The sequence below is a fragment of the Panicum hallii genome, chromosome 2 (assembly GCF_002211085.1).
Source record: "Panicum hallii strain FIL2 chromosome 2, PHallii_v3.1, whole genome shotgun sequence".
Taxonomy (NCBI): Eukaryota; Viridiplantae; Streptophyta; class Magnoliopsida; order Poales; family Poaceae; genus Panicum; species Panicum hallii.
In genome coordinates, this window is record NC_038043.1 from 41336869 (window position 1) to 41358278 (window position 21410).

General features: G+C 45.8%; 4 protein-coding genes across 8 annotated transcripts; 1 reads left to right on the top strand and 3 right to left on the bottom strand.

The window, feature by feature from the left end:
- Nucleotides 1-1657: 1657 nt before the first annotated feature.
- Nucleotides 1658-5191, bottom strand: LOC112880176 (probable serine/threonine-protein kinase DDB_G0291350). Of its 2 annotated transcripts, none has more exons than XM_025944683.1 (6): nucleotides 4837-5191; nucleotides 4419-4561; nucleotides 3879-4010; nucleotides 3185-3370; nucleotides 2703-2827; nucleotides 1658-2193 (listed from the first exon to the last, which is right to left on the bottom strand). In XM_025944683.1, the coding sequence occupies exons 1-6, from the start codon at nucleotides 5030-5032 to the stop codon at nucleotides 1968-1970; spliced, it is 1008 nt and encodes a 335-aa protein (XP_025800468.1). In that variant the 5' UTR covers nucleotides 5033-5191; the 3' UTR covers nucleotides 1658-1967. The 2 variants fall into 2 exon arrangements, with proteins under 2 accessions (XP_025800468.1, XP_025800467.1); XM_025944682.1 differs by having other exon boundaries at nucleotides 3879-4019.
- A 1980-nt stretch (nucleotides 5192-7171) lies between these two features.
- On the bottom strand, nucleotides 7172-9431 carry LOC112883621 (putative F-box protein At2g02030). 3 transcript variants are annotated; one of them, XM_025948958.1, is made up of 3 exons: nucleotides 9216-9431; nucleotides 8856-9081; nucleotides 7172-8738 (listed from the first exon to the last, which is right to left on the bottom strand). In XM_025948958.1, the coding sequence occupies exon 3, from the start codon at nucleotides 8670-8672 to the stop codon at nucleotides 7560-7562; it is 1113 nt and encodes a 370-aa protein (XP_025804743.1). In that variant the 5' UTR covers nucleotides 8673-8738; nucleotides 8856-9081; nucleotides 9216-9431; the 3' UTR covers nucleotides 7172-7559. The 3 variants fall into 3 exon arrangements, with proteins under 3 accessions (XP_025804743.1, XP_025804745.1, XP_025804744.1); XM_025948960.1 differs by having other exon boundaries at nucleotides 9212-9431; XM_025948959.1 differs by lacking the exon at nucleotides 9216-9431 and having other exon boundaries at nucleotides 8856-9188.
- Nucleotides 9432-11122: 1691 nt separating this feature from the next.
- LOC112883382 (mitochondrial pyruvate carrier 1-like) lies at nucleotides 11123-14464 on the bottom strand. 2 transcript variants are annotated; one of them, XM_025948678.1, is made up of 5 exons: nucleotides 14333-14464; nucleotides 13830-13956; nucleotides 11909-11963; nucleotides 11682-11817; nucleotides 11123-11494 (listed from the first exon to the last, which is right to left on the bottom strand). In XM_025948678.1, the coding sequence occupies exons 2-5, from the start codon at nucleotides 13923-13925 to the stop codon at nucleotides 11458-11460; spliced, it is 324 nt and encodes a 107-aa protein (XP_025804463.1). In that variant the 5' UTR covers nucleotides 13926-13956; nucleotides 14333-14464; the 3' UTR covers nucleotides 11123-11457. The 2 variants fall into 2 exon arrangements, with proteins under 2 accessions (XP_025804463.1, XP_025804462.1); XM_025948677.1 differs by having other exon boundaries at nucleotides 14056-14362.
- A 3112-nt stretch (nucleotides 14465-17576) lies between these two features.
- On the top strand, nucleotides 17577-19931 carry LOC112882575 (protein STRICTOSIDINE SYNTHASE-LIKE 10-like). The gene is made up of 3 exons (XM_025947655.1): nucleotides 17577-17985; nucleotides 18074-18346; nucleotides 19208-19931. Exons 1-3 carry the CDS (start codon nucleotides 17705-17707, stop codon nucleotides 19698-19700), a joined length of 1047 nt encoding a protein of 348 aa, XP_025803440.1. The 5' UTR covers nucleotides 17577-17704; the 3' UTR covers nucleotides 19701-19931.
- Nucleotides 19932-21410: the final 1479 nt, after the last annotated feature.

The window sequence follows — 21410 nt, forward strand, 5'->3', positions numbered from 1 at the left end:
TATAGATCAACTAGTTCATTTCTCTTTTTAAATTAAATTAATTACGCACAATAATATTCTAATTTATTTTACTAAATTTTTAGATCGACCCAATGATCTAAAATAAATATAATTTACATCCCTAATGATAGGCATCCATACTATGTCTCGGCTAAGCTAATTTACTCAGAGGGCAAACAAAACAAGACAGGGAGTACTAAGGCACTAATGAAATACTCTTGTGCTTTTACAATAAAAGCATGTGAAAATCTCCCTTAATCACTCATGATATGTTGTAGCCTCTTATGCTCACTACAGAGCGGAAACACTGGCCAGACTCCAGATAGCGCGGCATTATTCCAGTGGTCCTTCTAAGATCGTGTTTGGCATAGCTTATGCCAAAACGGCTTCACCAGTGAAGTTAAAGCCAGTGAAGCTAAAAAAAATTAACTTCATCTGACTTCTAGTTTATTTATATCGATTTGCGTGAGACAGGCGAGAACTTGACAAATATAATTCATTTATCTCGATTTGCGTGAAATAGGCAAGAACTTGACATATTTGTCCACAATCACAGGCTTTTGATGCTATTACATATACGAAAAACATCCGGTGCACCCGGCGACACATGCACACCTGCCCAGACATGCGACACGCGGATGTTGAAATTCGTGACCATAGCAATGTTCACTTTATTAGTACTGATAATACCACTTGTTAACAAAAGTACTCAATCAACGAAGGCAGCATGTGCCCACCCTGAGTTGACTAGACGATAAGCAAGCAGATCTTTCCAAACAGGACCTGTCGCGTTGTTAGTGGGCAGAGTATGGGCAATCCTTGACCTTTTGGAAGGTATGAGACTTTCACTCTGCTTATATATAGTAAGAAACTGGCAGACCTGCTCGTATGCCTTTTGCTAATACGGTGTCTTAGGTGGTGTGGAGGCACTGGGAGACGTGCATAATAATGCAGCAAACTAACCGAGTAACACGTGCTTCGTCTCCATGGGCATCATGTTTACTACATACAAATATTGTGTTCTTTACGCAATGCTAACTCTAGATCGCAGGGAAAAATATCCGGTCGACCTCACTGCAGTTTAATCTTTTGGATTTATGATTTTTTAATCAAATTAAAATTACAGCTGACCATCAGTCATCTCGTTTGGATTGTTTGGCCAGGGTGAATTCTGAAATATCAACTAGAGGGAAAAAAAAAACTAAAGAAACTGGACATGTAAAAAGTTGCTCGAGAACAAATATAATATGTTCTAATGCAATTGGCAACGACTGGTCAATATTGGTTATAGTGGAATGTGAAACTCAGAAAGAAAGAAAGAGAGAAAAAAGTTGAATTTGTTTCCCAAATCTTGCCAGTTCTGGTGGTACATGTAATTACTTTTTACTTTCACGGACAATAATTTTTGGGGACCCTGAATTTGCATTTGTTCCAAAGAAATAATAACTCTACTCATAGGCGAGCTCTTTTTTCCCCCTTGCAAGCAACATTCATGCCTGATTCACCCACATGCCACAGTTGCAGGCGAATGTGAACCTCCCCCCCTGTTATCCTTTTTGTTGATGTGACAGTACACAGGCCAAACTTTTGAATAGCGGGACACAGGAGCAAAAAGTTTATAGTTCAATTGACACCACTAATGCGAACACAGTCAAGGTTTGAAAATCGCTCACATCCCGATGAGCGCACGCATCCAACGGTGTATACCCAGGGATGCACATGCCGCCGGGTGCAGAAAAGTCGCTCTGTTACATATATTATATAGCAACTTCTGATGTTCAGTTGACATATTTGTACATGATAACTGAGTAAAACATTAGATGGATGTCAATAACAATCAGAAAGTTCTACAAAGAATCAATATTGCACTTATCCAACGATTGCATGATGTCAATCATGAACCCATTCTACACTATGTCCACTTTGTGTAACAAAGAAATGAGACAGAATGGCAAGTACGAGCTGGTTTAGGACAAGTATTTTGTGATGAGCTTGTCAACATGAAGAACTACATCGCCAATGTGAGGGCGCATCGCAGGTTGAGGCTGAAGCATCCATATAACAAACTGACGGAGTTCATCAGGATAAGGAGGGCTGGGTCCTGCTGGCCACTTCAACTGCCCATTGACAATAGCAAGTTGCAAACTTCCTCCAGATTCACCAAGAGCATACTCAAATGGTGAAACATTAAACCTACAAAGAGTCAATGTGATATCAACCATTTATCGAGCACTTAAAGCTCTATTTCATTTATGGACATGATACATTAATAATCTGATCTGTTGACTGCATAATAAGCTCAGGAAATTTGTTACTTTGACTTCAGCACAGAATCTACTGTGAAATGCTAGAGTTGCACCAGGAACATAATTAGATTTAAAAGTTATCCTGGAAAACTTCAACCAGACAACCACACCAAGGGTATTGCAGAGGCAGACGACTGATTGTTGTTCAATTTCAGTTTTGATGGGATAGTCATTCTTCCAGTACTAAATTGAACATGATATCACTATTGTTTGAAAATATGCCAAATGGGATGCTAGGAACCTGATAGGATCATCATAAAGGTCAAATATATAATTTTAACTATGTGCCCAAGAAGTTCAGACAAATTAGTTAAGAATTAGACTGACACTTAAATCAATAAAGGAACTGAATCTGGGGTTATCAGATTTGCTCATGCAAACCACGAGTAGACTTACATGATTGCGTAAAGGGTGCATCCTAAAGACCAGATGTCTGTCCTCTCATCAATATCAGCATGGCTTGGGCAGTCCCATAATTCAGGGGCACGATAAGGTGCAGAGCAATGCTCAGCAGCCCACTCCTACACAAAACATGATATGGGTCAGTAATACTTAGACAGTGATAGCTTTCAATGTACCAAGATTTCAAATTCTTCAAGCTAGAATCTGAATATTAAAAAGTAAGATCAACTGTCTACAAGATTACACAGCCTTGCAATCTAACTTATGGAAAGAACAGAACTTACAGTCAGCTTTTTCCTTCTTATTTTTTGGTTTGTGCAGAATCACTTAAACTTGTTTGTACATTTGAGTAGAGAAAAAAAAATGGATTTCTAGACTATGGAGACACATATTTTGAGATTATATGAAAAATGAGAACACAGTTTATAAAGAGTTGTCTTATGTGAAAAAAATACTAGAAGCCAATGCTGACAAACCTGCAACTGTAACGCCTCAGAACGAGAACGGATTTGCTTTCTTGCAGGCCTTGCACTTCCAAAATCCATCAAAGTTGCAACAGGTGCTTGTCCTTTACGACGGGTTATAAGAACATTACCAGGCTTCACATCGTTATGGGCATATGGAGGATCAAAGCTGTGCATGTGCTTCAGTCCTTCACACATCTGTCAGTAACCTTCTATCAGCATGCACTATACAGAAGTACATACAGGATGAAAAAGAACAAGGGTAACCATTTCGCATGCAAGTTATGATATCCCATTCTAGCAAAACAAGAAGGTAATTTTGATGCAGCAACATGAGAAGACTATAAGAAACCAATAGGATTAGAGTTACTTTATACACATCCTACAACTTCCTCTTCCATCGCTTTCCCAATTTAATATGACATGAGGCATACATGGTACATGAAGTAGAAAGCATGTTTGTTACCAATGAGCTATAATTCTACTCGAGTAAAAACAAACCATGCAAGCTAACAAACAATGTAACGCCAGCAGTCTTTTATTTCAGAAAGATTATGAAGGACTTACATGATAACTTATTTCATATTGAACGTTGGTCTCGACTCTCGACAATTGTGATTATAATTGCATGAAAGCAATGTTAAAAGTAGTAATGGCAACATCAAGAAATTTGGATATAGTGATCTAATCTCATCAATGGACTGACCTGACGGAATATTTGCAGAACGTCAGCTGTTGAATAGAATTCCTTTCTGGACAGCATGATGTTAGCGTTGTCAAATAAAGTACCATCCAAATGGACTGGAAAGAGCAGGTACGCTTCATGGCTCCAATCTCCCTGTGTACTCTAAAATATCAAGACCACAAGGTTTCTCAAAATGAGGTAAATTTTTGAAAAAAAATAGTTCAGACTTTTTGACTTTTTATGAATTTTATGTTTTTTCCTTAGGTCCCCTAACCAACAAAACATTTTTACTTGACAGTACATCAGTACAGCAGACTATTCACACATTTGTAATCCATTTTTTTTATACATCTCTGACATATATATCAGATGAGAAAAGAAAGGGCTCAGAATTTTCTTTTGAAAAAAGTGTACTTTTATAATGCCTACCAATCACGGTGAAATTAGTCAAACTCAACATGTTTCCCTAAATCTTGCACATAGTTTGTCATCTCAATGTCCAGTTGATCATAGCATCCCTAGGCACATACAAAGAAAAGAAAATAAGGCAAAACAGATTACCTTGACGGCTATTATAGCATGATCAATAAGCGGCAACAGGTTGGGGTGATTGAACAATGATGACACACGGATCTCCTCCCTCACCAGATCCAACTGCTCCTTACTCTGTATAAGCACCTTCTTCATGGCATATATTCCATCCTCTGAGATTGACACACGAAGCAAAACAAATTAGCTGTGTTTGTGTACTGTAACAAGTGGAATTGAACAACCTCCACTCATTTGATCACAGCATCTCGTAATCGCAGTGGGAGAAGAACCAAGGTACGTTAGTGAAATCAAACTGGAGAAAATCACAAACTAAAACCAAGCACGAATCCTAGTACTATTCATTTTGGGCCAGTTTCACGAACTGATCCAGCACACCAAGTACGCTCTCTGGGACGAAATTATGAACTCGCGGGGGAGCGGGGGGAACCTGAGACGTGGGCGGCGTGGCGCCTTGCGGGCGCAGCGTCGGAGGCGGGCTGCTGCTCCCTGACGAGGTAGACGAAGGCGAAGCCGCCCTCGCCGATCTGGCGGAGCACGCGGAAGCGGCGCTCGTTGATCCAGACGTCGCCGCCGCCCGTGGCGCTCTCGTAGAGGGCGTTGAGCCCAGAAATAGAGCAGCCCATCCTCCGGATCCGGCCTCCCCCTCGGCTCCTCGCCGCCGGCGAACTCCAACGCCGCGCGTCCCCCAAAGTCCTGAACTCCTGATGCGGTTGCCGGTTGGTCCGGTGGTTTCGCAGGTCAGCCACGTCCACGCGGACAGTGACTTTCAGGTTCCTGCTGCCTATGTTACTGATGAGTGATGACAGATGGAGCATGCCCTTTAGTTCTTTCAAAAAATGGGCAAAAGATTTTTTGCGAATGAAGTAACTCAAAATTGGTTAATGAAAAGAAACAGCTCCACATTTTTTTATATGAACTTGTATGTAATCGGATCTTATTTGGCCATTAATACTATAAAAGGGTCAGTAGAAAAAGATATGTATAATTATATTTTTAAAATATTAGATTTTTATAGCAACTATTAGTCAAATTTTTACCATGTAATGTCCTAAAGTATTTTGAATCGGGGTAAAAAAAAATCCTCAATTTCAAGTTTCAAGCCCTCCCTTGCCAACATCCTCGGGATAAGATGCTATGCTAATTTGCTACTCCCTTTGCCAAAATATATGCCAAAATGTAGTTTATTTTAGCTTTTCTAGATTTATAGTATTTGCTATGCATATGTGTTTAGGTATATATTAAAATCTATGGATCTAGAAAAGGCAAAATGAACTAAAATATATCCAAGCTTGCAAGTGGATCATTGATGCAAATTATTTTGCTTCAACCCTAAGCATGTACGTGATTCATTACTTCCAAGACATAGGGTGCGTTCATTTCCTACCCTCTAAATTTTAGACCCATCACATCAAAGAGAATCTTGTTATTTAGAAGTATTAAATAAAATCTAATTATAAAACTTTTTGCACAGATGGATGCTAATTTACGAGACAAATTTAATGAGCCTAATTAATCCATAATTTACCACAGTGATGCTACAGTAATCATCTGCTAATCATGGATTAATATACCTCATTAGATTCGTCTCGCGAATTAGTCCTAGGGTTCTGCAATTAGTTTTATAATTAGACTTTATTTAATACTTCTAAATGATAAGATTCTCTTTGATGTGACCTCTCTAAATTTTAGATCCTAGGAAAGGAACACGCCCATAGGCATGCAATTGAAGACCTGGTCACCAGCTGGCATTGCTGTAAGTCCATTCCGCTTAAGAAAAAAACTAGAGATGCAGAATTCAACTAAAGGTGATTAATTAATTCTTTGAAATTTCAGTTGGAGTTTGCTGACCTGTGCGACTGTGCTGCACTTTCGCCTTCGCTCGTACGGCTAGCAACAACTTGGTTCTCACTGCTCATAGAAGACGATCACAATGAGTCAAACTTAGGCACCGCACACTACCTAACCTTGTTTTACGAGATGGCAATACAGTCCTCGTACGTGCAGCTACTGTAAAGCGCAATCCTAGAGGCATTTTGGCATCACATTTGGTGACTAATCCAGAGTCAATGGTGCTGGAAAAAAAAATCGCATGAAAGTGGATGCAAGTTGCCCAGACAAATCTTTACGTTCAAGCACACACATCGGCGTCAAAGTCACCTGTGCGGTTGCAAAAAAATGAAAAAAAAATAAACAGGAGAAAGAAGATTATCTGAGGATTTTTCGTCTAGTAATTTTACAGCAGAGACAAGTCTCGTTTAAAAAATAGGGGAAAAAAGAAAGCACACATACATTTTATGGTCTACGCGTATCGAATATCTCTAAAACTGTTGCCATAGACTGATGGCAGTGCCCCTCCATTTGCAGCAATTTCACGAGCTATACCTGAAGTGCCCATCTCTCCTAGAGACATAAAAACACATCAGTTCTTCATCATTGGGCATCAGGAAATGTTCTTCCAGGCCATCCTTACACGTCCAGATTGCATTCGGAAAGCAGAAACTTCTGCTGCATACCCACAACTGAGCAAATGACTCGAAACTGTTTACTAGAAATCCAGAATTAACATTAGTGAATAGCAGAAGAACTTTTATTGGTGAATAAATAAACTCATTTCCCACCAAATTCACAGGTTATATTCTCTCTTTTTTTCAGAAAAAAACTATTCAGTTTCTTACGAAAATAATCCCTTCCTATTTTAAGAAATTTCTGTTTGTAAGCAATCATGAGAAATCTGCAGTCGGAGACGCATATAAAGCTTCAAGAAACCAGGAATGTCCACTGCACAGGTAGCTCTACAATTAAAAGTACCATACAGAGGCCCAAAAATAGGCAAACCAAGGAAAATGCCTAAACAATTTTCATCTTCATCATCATATTGAGTAAAATAAGAACTGATGGAGGGCTCTTCTCTCTTATCCACTTCTCAGCACAAAAAGGAATGAGCAGATCAACTAGAAGCCAGAAGAAGAGCATGAGTGCTCAGAAATGTTTAGAGATTGCATCTATCATCACTAATTAGAATCCAGAGTAGCACATCACCTTAAGCTGACTAACAGCTTGGTTCATAAAAGAAAAAAAAAGGAACAACTATGACACTGTAATGCTGTAAACTGAAAACCACCTTGGAAAACAAGGGGCAGAACACCACTGTCACTGTATATCCTTGATGAAGTAGTCTTTACGCAAAGGAACTATGCTCTCGATGAAAGTATGTGTGCTAAACGGAAAGTCAAGCTCTGGCCATGCTATTGTCAATTCTTCAGAATTTGAACTTGGATCGAAACAATAGAGGTTCCTAGCCAACAATTGCACCCAAATTTTCCCGTCATGGAAGAGTGTGTGTTTCGGAGTAAAATAACAGGAAGGCATCAACCAAGGCAAAGAGAAGTGGTATCTGGGAGTCCAGCTCTGCTTATCGTCGCTATTGAGCATCAATATGTCCATCGTGCGAGGCGGACCTTCAAGTACACCATCCACAACTAACAAGCATAGCCTTCCTTCAAGCTCCGTCAAAGAACAATGCCCTCCATAAGACTTGCGTGGAGGAAGCATCATCACATCAAATTTTTCACTCTCAAGATTCAAGCAATTGATACGAGATGAAGAAATGTAGCGGAACTTTGTCAGGTAGTACACTGTTCCATTCACATGCACCCCTCTATCTGTCGGAGCACCACGGAAGCTCCCAACTTGTCTCCAGACACCAGCTCCAAGTGTGTATATCTCACAGCACACCTTGAACGAATCAATATGTGCTCCTGGATAGAAATGCACAACCTTGTGCTCCCTCTTCTTCGGACAAAACCCCAAGCAGTGCCAATTACAGGATGAGAACTGGCTGCTCCCTGCTGTGTACATTGGCATTGGCAACATTAGAGATTCGGCGGTCGTCGGGTTCAGCACCTCCACGGCTCCTGTACTGTCACCCAGGCACAGCAGCCCATTGCATGAATTGTGCACAAACACGCTCCGAGATGCCGCGGGCCTCGACAGCTGGTACATGGACTTGTTGTCATCCGCGAGCACCGTGGCAAGTGACCTATCGCTCATCCGGTCATTCGCAAAGAGCAGCAACTTCTGCTGGCCGCGGCTAAGGTGCTCGTGGATGAAGTGCGGATCCGTGAGCACCGTCATCCAGGACTTGCACACCAGCCTGCAAGCGGCGAGCGCACGGGCAGGCAGTCTGCAGAAGACCTCCGTGAGCGCATCGTCGCACATCAACCGGGCAGGCTCCTCCGCTGCCCTTGGTTTCTTCTGCTCCATCAATTCCAGGCTAGGCTGAGAGAAGCCCCCGAAAATCCCCGGCCAATCAAGCTAGCGCCAACGCTCCTGGTTCAGGCACCCACGAAATAATAGCAGCACTTCAGCATAACAAAACAAAATTTTGATTTTTCATATGCAGTTGCAATCTGTATAGGGAATTAAGCAATCAAAAGCATCATGTACCTATCATACAGCCCCGAGGTCCACAGCCACAGCGCAGGCAGGGTCGGCCCTGCAGTTAGTTCTTGAGTCCAAGAAACAACCGCACAATTTCAGGCTTCAGCGCAACAAAGCGGGGGATCAGACGAATCGAACCGCTGAATCCGCGCCGCTAGATGCAACCGCCTGCTCCAATGCAGCCTCAAGGAGACAAGGACTCCTCCCTCCGCCTCTGGAATCCCCCGAGGACCTGCCAGGACCAGCGAAATCAAGAGCGGCTCCACACGGACCCCCAACGAACTCACCACCAGCACATGGTAGGAGAAGGCGACTCGGTGTCCAGTCCTTGTAAACAAAAGAAAAGAAGAGAACCAACCAACCTACCGGCCGGCCAAACCGAAGCGGACCCCGACTCGGGCCTCGGCGAGGGCGGAGATTAACGCGGCGGAATACGATGCCGGCCGAGCGGCGGTCGGCGCATCGGCCTCACCGATGAAGTGGTGGCGACGGCGGCGGGCGGCGACTTCGCCCTTTTCCCTCCCTCCCGTTTCCGCTTCCTCGGTCGCGTTCGTCGGCTCTTGTTTTTGTTTCGGGCGGGGTCGGGTCGGGTCGGGTCTCGGGTGGGGGAGAGAACAAGAAACGGGGAGACGATAGGCGGGCGGGGGTGGGTGACACTGACGCGGGGCCGCGGGGGCATCGCCGTGTCGACGCGGTGGGGAAGGACAGGAGTAGGGCGGCACGCGCAGGCGACACGAATCGCGAGGCGTCGGCGGGGCGGGCGGGTCCGTCGGATGCGGGGCGGGCGGACGGGATGGGCTGGGGACGCGCGCGCTTGAGCGGCCGCGGCCGCGGGAGGGGGTCGGGGCGGGCCCCGTGCGCCGCTGTCGTCGCCGTAGGGAGGAGGGAGGGCAGCGTCGCGATCCGGGGCGGCGATGCCGACGTGCTCTGCCGGGGCGGTTGACCGGGGACGATGATGGGGGCGGGGCCCGTGCCGTGTCTTTCCTCGTAGGGAGGGACCGGGGATATATTCCCGTATATTTCGGCGTGCTGTCACCAACCGTCGCCGTGTTGCTCTCCGGCCTATACGACAGTTATTTTTTGAAGGGAGCGTCTCTAAAAGATTTTTTATATTATTAGGTCTAGAAATTTTGGTAAAAAATTATACTCCAAATATCTTAAATATAGATCTCCTCTATTCTGAATTTCTCGCTAAGCAAAGATGAAAAGCGAGAATTGCTAAAAACTGTTAGAGAGTACAAATATATAGAAAATAATTTTTACTCAAATAACTCTCTAAATGAAATGATGATTTATAAAGTAAATTTTAAAAAGACTCTGATGCTCTTAAAAATTCCCATCATTATTTCACAAAACTTATACCTTTTTCAACTGGGGAAATGCTATATGGAATCAAGCAACTATTTTTAAGATAGGAAATGCAATCGTTTTCGTTCAGATTATCGTGCTACCATAATCTTCTCAAACTTTGACGATGCTCAATCATAGGGCAAGTGTTGAAGTAATACGTAGGGTAAGATTGGGAGGCTACAGGCAGGCATATCAAATTCGAGCGTGTTTCGGTCTGAATAAACATTTGGAACGCCCATTAGTTGCTCCCTTTCCAGAGAGAGTTCCACGCCAAGACAGAAGCCAAAAACAAAGTCAGCTTAGCAGCCGAGCACGCCGGCGCGAGAGCTAGTACGTTGACAGGTACGATGAGCAACAGCTGGGGCCAGAGGAAAACACGCCGGCGTCCCTCCCAACTGTCACCTCCCAACTCCCAGTGGCTGCTGCTGCAACTTTGCAAGCGACAACGACGTCCATGTGGGGTGGGAAGGCGCGCAGGATCCATCCTCCATCTCCAGCTAGCCCAAGCCCACCACCACCACCAAACGCCGACACCCGAAGCAACGCCGCACGGCAGCGGCGCGCAACTTGGCTGGGGCACCATGCGCGAATCGGTTCGCCTGGCAACTAACCAATTGCGCCTCCGCCCCGCCGGCCGTCCCTTTCTGGGTCCGGTCCGGTCCCTTTCGTGGGGAACGGTGGAGGCGGTGAATGGCCGCACAGGCCCGAGACGGACAGGGCGCCGCCAGATCGAGAAATTCACACACAGCCTCGCGCCGCGTCCATCACGGACCTTTTGGTTCGCCCCATCTCCACCACCAGAATTTGGGGGCAAAATGGAGGCCTGGCATCGTGACTTTTCTTTCCAGAAATGCGAGATTATAAATATGGCAAGGTGTCAACCAGATGTAGGCTGCACCCAGCAAACAGGATGACGAACTGTCTTTCAGAAAACTATCACATGTGGAGGCTATGGAGTGCCTGGGGGCAGACCACATGTATGTGTTTCCAGCAAACAGGGGATGGGGTCATCATTTTCCAAACATGTGATTGTATTTAAGCCATCAAATCAGAAATAAAAACGAGACATGAACGCAATCTTCAGAAACTTGATGCTGAGATAGGAGCGCCATAGAATGGGGGGAAAGGCACTTGTAAGACTACATGTATGGCATAGAATTTGTTTTCTGGGATTTGTCTACCAGATTCAGCATCCGAAACTGCAGCTGCAGATCACTCTTATTGGGTGGGAAGGTAAATGCAGGTTTATACACTTCTTTTACTGCTGAGCCTCTGGTTCTTTCTTCTCCAGATACCTGTCATATGGAAAGTGGCGCTTTTGCGTTAACTTCAGCTTTGCCATCTGAGTTGCATAAAGTTATTCGGCCAGTATGGCCCAAGGAACATAAGGATCCCTCATTATATAGGCAAGTTCAGCAAACATGATATTGCGACGCGGATGGCTGAAGAAGAAAAATGAATTCAGCGCTGCAGTAAGCTTACCCCTGGGTCCTAGCCCACCGAGAGAGCTGGTAGAGCTGGACTGACTCATTGGATGCATGGCATGCCAGAAGCAAGTAGTTCCGCGGCTGCACCATCCATGCGAACCTCATAAACAGTCCTGAATACACGCACATGGCTGCACCAAATGGAACGGTTTGATCAGTATCCATCGAATAGACAGATGATTGCTGCAGTTAAAATGTTTCAAGTATTTTTATTTCATTTACCTGCTGTCATATTGCCAGATATCATTTCAGGAGGTTTGTTCATATCAAGCAAACCCTGCAACAAATATAGCTTATCAGAGCACTGGATGATGTGTGTGTTAAAAAAAACACAGGTAAAGCTGCATTGAACTCAGGCAGGGTATTGAAGATAAACATTGGTACAGAACTTGGTATGACAAGAAACTTTGAGGATTGCGAATGCCAGAACAAATTAGGCATGGGTATGATTCAATGACATGCCGATATGCAAGACACTGTCAGCTCTCTACTATAAAATTATTCCAAGCAAATTTATCTAGTACTGAGTACTTTCATGTAACGAAAATTTCCATAGCTTCAACTAAAGTGCTCCCTCGTTGTTTTCCTTCTGGAAATACAACATAAGGAAATTTTTTTTGCCCCATATGCACTATGTACACAGTTACTTTAATCTAAAAAAAAATGTACACAGTTACTGGTTAGGCCTAAAAGACAAAAGATTAAGCAACGACAGTGTGTCCAAGATGTGTTCAATATTTCTTTCTCGTATTAAGTAAGAAAACTCCAAACAGCATTTTATTTCTGCCACATAAGTATTTGAACTATGTATTTGTGCACTTCCTTCAAACCACACCGTGGAAACTTTTTCTAATAAAATGAGCATATGTCCACTTTCTTGATAAACTTATATACTTCACCAAGTAGTGTCCTTGGAGGGTTAGAGGATTCACAGATCATCGCCAGGCAAAATGAAAGCTAAAGCATCTGTTTGGCCCCCACATTCATTGTGCGCATACAGTTACTACTTGTGTCTAAAAGGATGCAAACAGGCAGGCAGACACTGTGTTTTATAGAGAAAAGAAAACTCTCAAGAGCATTCTGACAAATGATCGATCTTGTCCATGTCCATGTAATTATGCTCCATCTAGAATGGGCACGGTACCACGGTCCCTAGACTGCTCGTGTCATATCTACAAAGTGGTATCTGAATGCTACACAGATAACTGACAAGCCATTGTGCAGTTCAGAATGATGATTCTAACACCATTGGTGCAAAATGATTACCAATGACTGAAAAGGTCCTTAGTAACAGTATATAAGTGAGAAGCCCAATAAGGTGAACTTCCCTAGAGAAGTATGCCACTAGTGCATAGAAGCAATTAAGTATAGTACCCACTGGAGTAAGTACCAGATGTTTTTGCCGTGGAACACGTCATTTCACTATAATATGTTCTCCAATTATAAGGACTGTATCCATTTTGTTCCCAGCAGGCAGCAACCATGGAACAATATCAGAAACAAATTAAACAATTATCAAGAATTATGTCTTTCAGTCAGATATTGCTCTAGTTAAAAGGAGGATCTCGTGCCTCACTGATTCAATCCAGGTACCAGTTTAGCAGAGACCTAATATATTCAGCCTTGTGCATCTTGTGATCAGACAAAAATTTTCTGTTGAGAAGACATTGTTGCTTAAGAAGTGGCAGAACTGTTTGAAATCCAACTCTCAAGTAGCTAACAGCAATATCGTCTTCTCCTTAAGAAGTGGCAGAACTGTTTGAAATCCAACTCTCAAGTAGCTAACAGCAATATCGTCTTCTCATACAAATAAAATTATCAAGGCGGATCTAAACAGTCATATCAAAGCCACATGTTATAGAAGGCAGAGGAAGGCAGAGGGTATCAAAATCAGCAGTTTCAGGCTATCGCAACGACACCTGACTACCAAACAAGAAACTATCGACATTTATCATTAAATTTCATGAAGTGGATAAAACCTTAGTTTGGATTATCTACCGCAACACTAAAGCAATATTCTGATGCACACTGAGAAATTACATGATGTTACACCAGAATTGCAGCTACAATCCACAAACACAGCATGTTCAAAGTATGACAGGATTGAAATAAAGACACACGGTGGGATACGACTGTGGCATACCGCAAGGACGAAACCCCAGTTTGCGACGGGGCCCCAGAAGTGGGTGGTCTTGGGGCCGACGGGGCTGTTGAGGAAGGCCTTGAGCGCCGTCGACATGGCGAACGATTTCTCCAAGGATTCACCACACCTGATCACACAACATCTCCCTCATTTAATCATTATTACAATCAATTGACAATTACAGCACTAAATAAAATACAATCATCTCTCATGCCCTCCAGCTCACCAATTAACGGAGAGCAGCAAGAAAGAAACTAAAGCGCTAGCTTTAACAGAACCTAATATGTGCAAAGGTCAGGTGAAACTCAGCCAATCCAGGAAGAACCCTAATCAGCCAACCCGTTCCCTAGAGGCGGGCAACCCGCTCCCGCAAGAACAAATTAGGTCCAAGATTAGCGCTCGCGTCCGTCGAGACCCACCCACTGAGACAAATAGACAACGGAATGCCAACACACGCGATGAGATCGGGAAGCACTGGTGGGGAGCGAGCCAGCTAGGGGTACCTCGTCGCTAGTCGTCGTCGTCGTCTCGTCGACGTCTGGCGGCGGCGGCGAGGTGTTGACGAAGACAGGGTGGGATTATTCTTGGGGGGGAGGTATTTGGGCTGGGCTTTTGGGTGTCTCGGCCTGCGAGTTTTTTTCTTTTTGTTTTTGGGTTTTAGGGAATGGATCGAGGGAATGCCATGAAAATAATGGGCTCAAATGATTCAGCGATGTGGAGATCAAGGAAAACGTAACCGCAGAAGTACTTTTAGAGATAATACAAGTTTTCTATGCAGAGATAATACAATTTTTAGGTGAAGTACTTACTCATTCGTTCTCAGCTCGATTCAATTGGTACTATTATTTCGATGGTAAACGACATACCAAACGACGTACCATCTAGTTGTTAATGGTTGTGGTAGCTTCTTCAATCTTAAGATTTGCAGGCTCAATCTTTCCAACGTGCTTTTAAAGATAAAGTTGTGTGTATATATTTGTAGGGACGAGTGTCCATGTGTGTATGTGAGCATTTGCATCTATACTATGCTCACAATTGCATAATGTACTCATAGGGATAAGTATGAGTGCGTATAAGTGAGTGTTTGCATATATCTTATATTTCAAAAGAAAAGGGATAATACAGTTTTTAAGGGTGAATTGGATATTTCAACTTCCCACCAGCATGAAAGTTCTATTTACAGAGTTTAACTGTGAAACCGGCCACTATACACGTTAAACCACTTCACGGGCACACCACGTGAGATAAACACAAAGTTTTGGGGGGTGTGTGGGGGGGGGCGGGGATTGTTGTTTTATCCGGTGGAGGTTGTGGTGTGTCTGGTTTTATATCCAAAGGTTGAAAATCACACCTTTATATTTTTATTGTCACTCTTATGTACCTCCTTCGTTTTTATTAGGGATGTAAATTAGTGATCTTTAGTGCATCTCCAATTCTCTTTAGTTCAAATATTTATACTATTTCTCCAAAATGAGATCCAATTTTAGAAAATTAGCACAAATATTTGAATAAAAAAGGTTGGAGGTGCACCTAAGAGTCACCACTTTGCACCCCTAGTTTTTATTTACATATCGTATTAGGTTTATCTAAGTAAAATTTAACTGACTTTGACCAAATTCATAAATTTCTATAAATCTATTTCACGGTGGATTCAATGAAATAATTTAGAATTGTAAATATTATCATTTTTCTCTACAAATTTGATCAAGGTGGTCAAATTTGACTTGGACAAATCTAATACGATATGTAAATAAAAATGAAAAAATTCCCTGGAAGGCCCTCAAGCAAATGACGCTTCCTTCTATGGTCCTGGAAAACTGAGACGCCCTTCTGTGGCCTCCTTTTTATTTTCATTCCCTTCTATAACCCTCCCGTTAGATCCGTTAGCCCATTCTGTTAGGGTTTAAGATTTGAGGTGAGAAGAAAAATATCTTGGTCTAAACTGCCCCTGGCACTCCCACACACGCCCCCGACCCCATCTTCCCCATCCATCCCGTGAGCGGCGTGCGGCGCGCGGCGCGCGGCGGGCGTTGGGCGCTGGGAGCCGGGCTGCGGGCGGGCGCGCGGCGGGCGGCGGGCGGCGGGCGCCGAGCGGAGGGCTGCGGGCGGCGGGCGCGCGGCGGGCGGCGAGCGGCGTGCTGCAGGCGCCGGGCGGCGGGCTGCGGGCTTGTTTGGAATCTTAGAGCTAATAAACAAAGAAATATTTATCACAAGTTTCTTTGTTGCCATTTCATGATATCTGGAAGTAGGCTGCTCATTTTATGTGCCATTTTTCTTCTTGTGTTTCAAATGTAGGAAACATTGTGAGCTCATCAGGGTCAAACAAGGAAGTTGCAGTTTTGCAGGGCCATAGAAGGAAGCGTGATTTGTTTGAGGGCCTTGCAGGGGATTTCGCCCGGGGGTACTATGGTCTTTTCACAGCCACTTAATTGGGACTTAACTGCAGATGTAACGGGAGGGCCGTGGAAGGGAACGAAAATAAAAAGGAGGCTACAGAAGCGCGTCTCAGTTTTCCAGGGCAATAGAAGGAAGCGTCATTTGCTTGAGGGCCTTCCAGGGAATTTTTCCAATAAAAATAGAGAGAGTAGTACCAAGGATTAGTAATGACTTTTAGACGGCTATCAAAGAAGTATTTAATGAAGAAGGTACCCAAAAAAATTAAAGCATGAGTGGACTATATAGATATGCACTTACCTCAACCTCTTTATAGCGGAGTATATTCCCATCACTGTCGCTAGGGATGGATATAACGGTGGGTCGGAGGGAGGGGGGCTCGAGCCCCTCGTACTCTAGGAATTCCATGGAGCCCCCGGAAGACCCTCCTACAAATTTGAGGAGGAAGAAGGAGGGAAGGAGAGGTGGGAGAAGGAAGAAGAACGGGAGAGCCCCCGTGAGCTCAGGGAAGGGGAGGCGGGAGTAGGAAGAAGAACAGGAGAGCCCTCCTGAGCTCCTGAGCTCAGGGAAGGGGAGGCGGGAGTAGGAAGAAGAACAGGAGAGCCCCCTGCATCTGCCATTGTGCTCAACTGATAATGTTGATTTAGCTGGGACTCGAAAGATGATGAGGCTGATCGATCAGGATCAGTTGGAGGTTGGAGGATGACCTAGGTCGATAAATTGAACATGATAGTCATCAAATGCTGCTAAGGCCAATACCAACCTATAGTATTTATAGGTAGTGTTTATGTTGTCATATCATTAAGACACCATATTTAGAAACTACGCTCTACAACCATGATGTCTCGGTATGGATTGTATTAAACTCGCTCTTTTTTCTCCACCTATTATATTTATTCTTCATTTATTATAAAGACACCACCTCACTACCAATGTATAACTTGTAGTGTCTAGTGTATTGATTTACGTGTTGACACTGGATCTTGCATGAGATACAGTTTCTTCCTATTTTTACACTCTCTCTTATTTATTACGATATCATATAAGCTAAAAGTTCTGTACGACGATATAATTAATACTATAAAAATCATCCAACGTGGAGCTGTTGGATGCCCTACCCTCTCAAGTTTGGAAGAAACTCGGGACGGTGCCTTTACTTCTTCAGCTGCGTTCGGGGCGGCAGGAATGCAGAAATCGAAAACGAAGGGCTCGGCCTTCAATTATCTCCGCCTCATTTAATACCGTCAGCTGCGAACCGTATCCTGTGTACAGCCTGCACAACACTGTGCACACCCCTTGAGAACGCCTATAAAAATGCACGCCTGATCGAGGAGCTGACCGCGTGCAGTGCTGAAACTGTCCATGATTTGAAGTTACTAGCAGTGCTTCTGCACTAGTGCGAGCACGAGCTGGGGGTACTGTCGGCAGTTCGTGCCGTAGAGATAGCAGAGACGAAGCTGAAGGCCACGCCGAGCTTGACCATGGCTTCCGGCCCTCGTTCGTCATCGCATTCCTTCCTCGCCCTTCTTGTCCTGCTGCCTCTCGTGGTGCTGTCTGCGGCGGCGGCGGTGTCGTTCGAGACCAAGTCCATGGACCCTGGGCTCGTCGTGATGGCGCTGCCGGAGCCGGTGTCCGGACCGGAGAGCCTCGCCTTCGACGGACACGGCGGCGGGCCCTACTCCGGCGTCTCCGACGGCCGCGTCCTCCGGTGGGACGGCGGTCTCCGGGGATGGACCGTGTACGCCTACAACTCCAAGCACAAGTAAGCGAGCGAGCCTAGCTAGAGCGTTTCGTCTTCAACAACACAACACACAGGTTTGACACGATGTTAACCTGAGCACACGTGGTAGGAGCGTGGCGCTATGCGGGCCGGACAAGAAGCTGGTGGTGCCGGAGAGCGTGTGCGGGCGCCCGCTGGGGCTGCAGTTCCACCGGCGCTCCGGCGAGCTGTACGTCGCCGACGCGTACCTGGGGCTGCTCAGGGTGCCGGCGCGCGGCGGGCTCGCGGAGGTCGTGGCGGCCGAGGCCGGCGGCGAGCCGTTCAACTTCCTCAACGGGCTGGACGTTGACCAGCGGACCGGCGACGTCTACTTTACTGACAGCAGCACCACGTACCAAAGGAGGTACGAGCATACTGCACGATTTGTTTTTAACTCGATTTTCAATCGAAGAAAACCGTCGATCTTTGTGTTAAGACTGATGTTAGCTGCTAATATTTGTCTAAAGAAAAGAAAACACGCACATGTGTGTGTATATATATATATAATAAGTTTTATCTACACTCGCGTGTAGCTACTCTCACCATCAGTATACCATTATGCGTATATCCGCATACTTATTTATCACTCTGAGATTGTCCATATAATAATTCTAAAATACTTCAAAAGAATATAAAAAATTCAAAAACACTCCTATTTTTAAACTATTATAATTATACCTTAGCAATAGTATATAAAAATTAGTATGGCCACGTCCTGCATGTATATCACAGTATTCAATATATACCATCGTAGATGTTCTAGTATGATTAGGTACGTCCTACGTCATGAGATATACATGTAGGAGTGGCTACAAGTACGTTTAGAATGAATTTCCATATATATATATATACACACACACCCGTTGCCTTGATCAGTTGGTAAAATACTGTCAGTTTGTCACCAACGGCTCTTAATTCTAAAAAATGGTCATTTCTGGTAGGAAATAAGAAGATTGAAAACCAAAATACTTTTTAGGAACATTCCGTAAAATTTGAACGGGCAGTATGTTTCAAAGCCAAAATAGTTTACAATTACTCCCAAAAACGGTTTGTTTAGTATTTTGTCATTTTCAAGAAGATTTCCGAATTTTTTGTTTCTAAAACTGATTTGGAATTTTTGTTTGGGTTCCGCATACGGTTCTTACGGTAGTAGTACGTAGTACTATATATCTCACTATCTCAGCTGGACTCTTAATGATACCAACATGCATGCAATGCGCTGCAGCGACTACCTGCTGGTGGTGGCCCTGGGCGACGAGACGGGCCGGCTGCTCCGCTACAACCGGCGCGCTCGCCGCGTGGAGGTGCTCCGCGCGGGCCTCTCGTACCCGAACGGCGTGGCGGTGGGCGGCGACGGCGAGCACGTGGTGGTGGCGCACACGGCGCTGTGCGAGCTGCGGCGGCACTGGGTCCGCGGTCCCCGGGCGGGCGTGTCCGAGACCTTCGCGGAGCTGCCGGGGTACCCGGACAACGTGCGCGCCGACGGCCGCGGCGGGTACTGGGTGGCGCTGAGCAAGAGCGCCGGCGTCGCCGCGGGCGCGGGCGCGGCGCCCACGGTCGCCGTGCGGGTGTCCCCCGACGGCAACGTGACGGAGGCGCTGGAGGGGTTCAGCTTCGTGTCCGTGAGCGAGGTGGCCGAGCGCGGCGGCGCGCTCTGGGTCGGCTCCGTCGACACGCCCTACGCCGGCGAGCTCAGGCTGCGGCGCCCCAGCTTCTGATTGGTTACTTGCTGTCCGGTGCGTCGTGCCAACTGTACATGTGGTGTGTTCAGCAGCTAGCGTAGAACGTGTGGTGTGTGAATTGTGGATGTAACATTGGGATTGGCCGGTGGGTGTGCCATGCCGTTCGCCGCCGTCGCCAGCGCTCGTCGTCGCAACGGTGATGGCTTGATTCTGTTGTGGAATGGGGGTTGCTTGTTTATCACGTGCTACGACCGTACCTCATCTTGATGGCCCGGGTATGGCCACGTTAATGGCGGCATTCGACCTCTGTTTGGTGACGCGTCCAAGATTGTCGGGCGCCGGTCCACGACGCTTGATTTGGCCGATTCGATCCTTGTGGTGGGACGACGCTAGCTGCTCGAGTGCTCCTACTGCTCCAACGTACGAAGCTGCTACTGCTCCAACGTACGACGCTGATGCCGTACGAAGCTGCTACTGCTCCAACGTACGACGCTGATGCCGGCATAACCGGGAATGGAGGGCATCAGACGCCAATACATGATTAGGCACAACCCTAGAGTTACAAGTGGGGATGAGAGAAGAGGACACCACGGTACAACCAGTACACACTTCAAGATACAACTCACAAACAAATCAAAGATAAGCCATGACACAAGAAGAAAGACGACCACCGATCCCTGATTAGCGCCACCACCGAGCAACATACTTGCCAAATGCGCCATGTCCATTGCACCCCACACCACTCCTCTTTGCTATGCGCGCCCCGCTGCTGCTCTCCATCGAGGGGCCGCCCAGCGGAAAGAGGACTAAGGGTGGTGAAGGATGCGCAAGACAAAGCTCACCAGGATACGACGATCTCCCTTGAAGCTGATGACGACATCCGACAGTACATCCGAGCTCCACGTACTGCCATCCAACGTCGTTCAAGGGGAGGAATCCTTGAAGGGGAACAACAGAAGCGGTGGAAACATCACCCGATATTTGGTTTAATGGTATCATTAACAAGGAGAGCGCCGACGAAGCAGAGGCGCGAGAGGGTGGCACTCGCCGAACCATGGCAGCAGCCAACAATCTCACCATGAAGAGTAAGCTTATGACGACATCCGACGGCACATCCGAGCTCCACGTACCGCCATCCAACGTCATTCAAGGGGAGGAATCCTTGAAGGGGAACAACAGAAGCGGTGGAAACATCACCTGATATTTGGTTTAATGGCATCATTAGCAAGGAGAGCGCCGACGAAACAGAGACGCCAAAGGATGGCACTCGCCGAACCACGGCAGCAGCCAACAGCTAGTGCCGGTCTCACCATGAAGAGTAAGGAGAAAGAATAGGCACGCAATAAGAAGGGTGCACAGCTAGCACTCTGTAAAAATCTCCATAGACGACGCCTACAAGCAGGGTGCGGCATCGGGGGATGCTGGCGTCGGTCCGGAAGAACCAGATCAGGATTTTCATCCGGAGATCCCAAAGTTACGGGAGAAGGAGCACGGCAACGCCTTCAAGAAGGTGAGTAGCGTCAAACACATCGCCATCGTCCGCCTGAAGAAGCAGGAAAGGCTTTCGCCAAGGGGCTCACCTCTCCCACTGCGAGCAGCTGCCAGCCAGCGCCTTCGCCCCGGTGCGCTAGGACATCGGACGGAAGCGCGAGCACGACCACTGGCCTCGGAGGGACCATTTCGGTCGGGGCTCCGATCTGCCGCTCGATCGATTGGTTGCGCGAGGCCGGGACCGGATCGATCGAC

What these genes read in the sequence shown, in the direction of transcription:
- LOC112880176 (XM_025944682.1), bottom strand. Translation starts at nt 5,032, where the DNA reads ATGGGCTGCTCTATTTCTGGGCTCAACGCCCTCTACGAGAGCGCCACG. An exon ending in CCACGCCGCCCACGTCTCAG is followed by an intron (nt 4,562 to 4,836) that starts GTTCCCCCCGCT and finishes TGTCAATCTCAG; the next exon opens with AGGATGGAATATATGCCATG. An exon ending in ATGCTATAATAGCCGTCAAG is followed by an intron (nt 4,020 to 4,418) that starts GTAATCTGTTTT and finishes TTGATATTTTAG; the next exon opens with AGTACACAGGGAGATTGGAG.
- LOC112883621 (XM_025948958.1), bottom strand. Translation starts at nt 8,672, where the DNA reads ATGGAGCAGAAGAAACCAAGGGCAGCGGAGGAGCCTGCCCGGTTGATG.
- LOC112883382 (XM_025948678.1), bottom strand. Translation starts at nt 13,925, where the DNA reads ATGTCGACGGCGCTCAAGGCCTTCCTCAACAGCCCCGTCGGCCCCAAG. An exon ending in ACTGGGGTTTCGTCCTTGCG is followed by an intron (nt 11,964 to 13,829) that starts GTATGCCACAGT and finishes TATTTGTTGCAG; the next exon opens with GGTTTGCTTGATATGAACAA. An exon ending in ATCTGGCAATATGACAGCAG is followed by an intron (nt 11,818 to 11,908) that starts GTAAATGAAATA and finishes CATTTGGTGCAG; the next exon opens with CCATGTGCGTGTATTCAGGA.
- LOC112882575 (XM_025947655.1), top strand. Translation starts at nt 17,705, where the DNA reads ATGGCTTCCGGCCCTCGTTCGTCATCGCATTCCTTCCTCGCCCTTCTT. An exon ending in GCCTACAACTCCAAGCACAA is followed by an intron (nt 17,986 to 18,073) that starts GTAAGCGAGCGA and finishes CACACGTGGTAG; the next exon opens with GAGCGTGGCGCTATGCGGGC. An exon ending in AGCACCACGTACCAAAGGAG is followed by an intron (nt 18,347 to 19,207) that starts GTACGAGCATAC and finishes AATGCGCTGCAG; the next exon opens with CGACTACCTGCTGGTGGTGG.